Source organism: Muscardinus avellanarius, assembly GCF_963383645.1.
Source record: "Muscardinus avellanarius genome assembly, chromosome: 4".
In the NCBI taxonomy this organism is placed as follows: domain Eukaryota; kingdom Metazoa; phylum Chordata; class Mammalia; order Rodentia; family Gliridae; genus Muscardinus; species Muscardinus avellanarius.
Genome location: NC_137789.1, coordinates 123438893 through 123441366, shown reverse-complemented (window position 1 = coordinate 123441366; position 2474 = coordinate 123438893). Strand labels below are relative to the sequence as shown.

Sequence of the window (2474 nt, the reverse complement as noted above, 5' to 3'; positions counted from 1 at the left end):
ATGTCCAAAAGGGTTAAAGATATACCTGTGGATAACAGTGAGAAGAAGAAAAGAAAGCATCTGTCTTTATCAATAGCTCAGAAGGTGGAGTTACTGAAGAAGCTTGATGCTGGTGTGTCTGTGAGGTGCCTTACTGAAGAATATGGTGTGGGGACCACCACCATTTATGACTTAAAGAAACAGAAGGACAAGTTGCTGAAATTTTACAGTGACAGTGATAACCAAGAACTAATGAAAAATAGGAAAACATTGCATAGGGCCAAAAATGAAGATCTTGACCGGGTGTTAATTGAATGGATTCGACAACAAAGAAGCAAAGATATGCCACTGACTGGTTTGTTGGTCATGAAACAAGCTAGAATATACCATGAAGAACTTAACATCGAAAGTGAGTGTGAATATTCAGAAGGCTGGCTGCAAAAATTTAAAAAGCGCCATGGAATCAAGTATCTTAAAATGTGTGGTGAAAAGGCTTCTGTTGATCATGAAACTAGTGAAAATTACATTGATGAATTTGCTCAGATTATATCGGATGAGAACCTAAGCCCTGAACAAATTTATAACGCTGATGAAACAGCTCTGTACTGGTGCTATGTTCCTAGGAAAACCTTAACCATAGCTGATGAAAGGACACCTGCAGACTTCAAGGATGCAAAGCAAAGGTTAACTGTACTTGGGTGTGTTAATGCTGCAGGTACACACAAGATAAAATTGGCAGTGATTGGGAAAAATCTGTATCCAAAATGCCTAAAAGGTGTGGGCAGTTTACCTGTGCATTATTATGCAAACAAGAAAGCATCAGTAACAAGGGAAATCTTTTCTGATTGGTTCAATAAGCACTTTGTGCCAGCAGCACGAGCTCATTGCAAGCAAGCTGGATTAGAAGACAATTGCAAAATTTTACTGTTCCTAGACAACTGTTCTGCACATCCCCCTCCAGAACTTCTTGTGAAAAGTAATGTTTTTAGCATTTACCTGCCCCCTAATGTGACATCTGTAATACAGCCTTGTGACCAAGGAATCTTACGCTCCATGAAGAGCAAGTATAAACACTTTTTTTTAAACAGCATGCTTGCTTCAGTGAAAAGAGGCCTAAAAATCCAGGACTTCCTTAAAGAATTTAGTCTTAAGGATGCCATCTATGCAGTTGCTAATGCCTGGAATGATGTTGACAAGTCTACATTAACAAATGCTTGGCACAAACTCTGGGCTACAATGATGTTTGAAAAGGACATTGGTGATAATGACTTTGAAGTATTTAGAGACTCTAATGAGAAAATGATGATATCAAAACTCATTACTTATGCCAAAAGCTTATCAGCTGAAAGCGTAAATAAGTTAGAAGAAGCTGACATTGAAGAAATGCTGAACATTGACAATGATGCCCCCGTTGTGCATCCTTTGGGTGAGGAGGATATTGCAGAGAGAGCATTAAACACAGATCAGTATGAAGAGGGCAGCAGTAATGATGAGGACATGATAAGTACAGATGAAAAAATCTCTATAGACCATATGGTAAAAATGTGTGACCAGTTAATTGCTGGCCTTGAACAGTGTGCATTTATTAGTAAGCAAGAGATCATGGCAATTTACTCAATCAAAGAGAAATTACTTAAACAAAAACTTGTGTTAAGAAGACCATTAGGGGGTGGGGGGAAAGAAGACCATTGACACTGGGAAAAGTCTTTTAAAGATTCTCTGATAATGCCTGAGAATCCTGTTTCTGGTTTATCGTAACCTTGTTTTATAGACAGTGGTAATATTGATGTAATCTTTTCTCCAAGATTCTCAAATAACAAGAAATGATAAACATTTACTGCATGTATTTGTGTGATGGGTTAGTTTTCATCAGCATAAATTTAAACTTTTACTTAAAATTTTTTTAAAAGGAGAAGCTTTATCAAAACCAAAAGAAAAGATAAGTTTAAAATATGTATCGTCTAGCCAGGCATGGTGGCGCACGCTTGTAATCCCAGCATTCGGGAGGCTGAGACCTGGAGGATCGCAGTTCGCAGACAGCCTCAGCTACCTAGTGAGGTCCTCTGCAACTCAGTGAGACCCGGTTTCAAAATAAAGAATAAAAAATAGGGCAGGGGGTGTAGCTCAGAGGTAGAATGTCCCTGGGTTCCATCCCCAGACCCGCAGAAAAACAAAAAAAATATGTATTGTCTATATTTATCCCATTTCATTTACCTATAAGTTTATTTACCAAAAATTTCATTTACTGATAAATTCACTAACTTATTTATATAAATAAAGTGCAATATTATTTATGGTCTTCATTGCACGTAATATTGTGTGTGTGTGTGTGTGTGTGTGTGTGTGTGTGTGTGTGCGCGTGCATGGTGCAGGATATTGAGCTCAGGGCCTCACTCTTATAGGGCAAACACTGTCACTGCTCCATCCCTTCCCTTCATATTATTTATTTATTTATTTATTTAGTGGTACTGAGTATGAAATCCAGAGGCTTTCTA

At 38.0% G+C, this 2474-nt stretch overlaps 1 protein-coding gene across 1 annotated transcript; it reads left to right on the top strand.

Moving 5' to 3' along the window:
• On the top strand, positions 1-1671 carry LOC308262415 (jerky protein homolog-like; the record flags this gene model as incomplete). Its single annotated transcript, XM_080694832.1, has 1 exon — positions 1-1671. The coding sequence occupies one exon, from the start codon at positions 1-3 to the stop codon at positions 1669-1671; it is 1671 nt and encodes a 556-aa protein (XP_080550958.1).
• Positions 1672-2474: the final 803 nt, after the last annotated feature.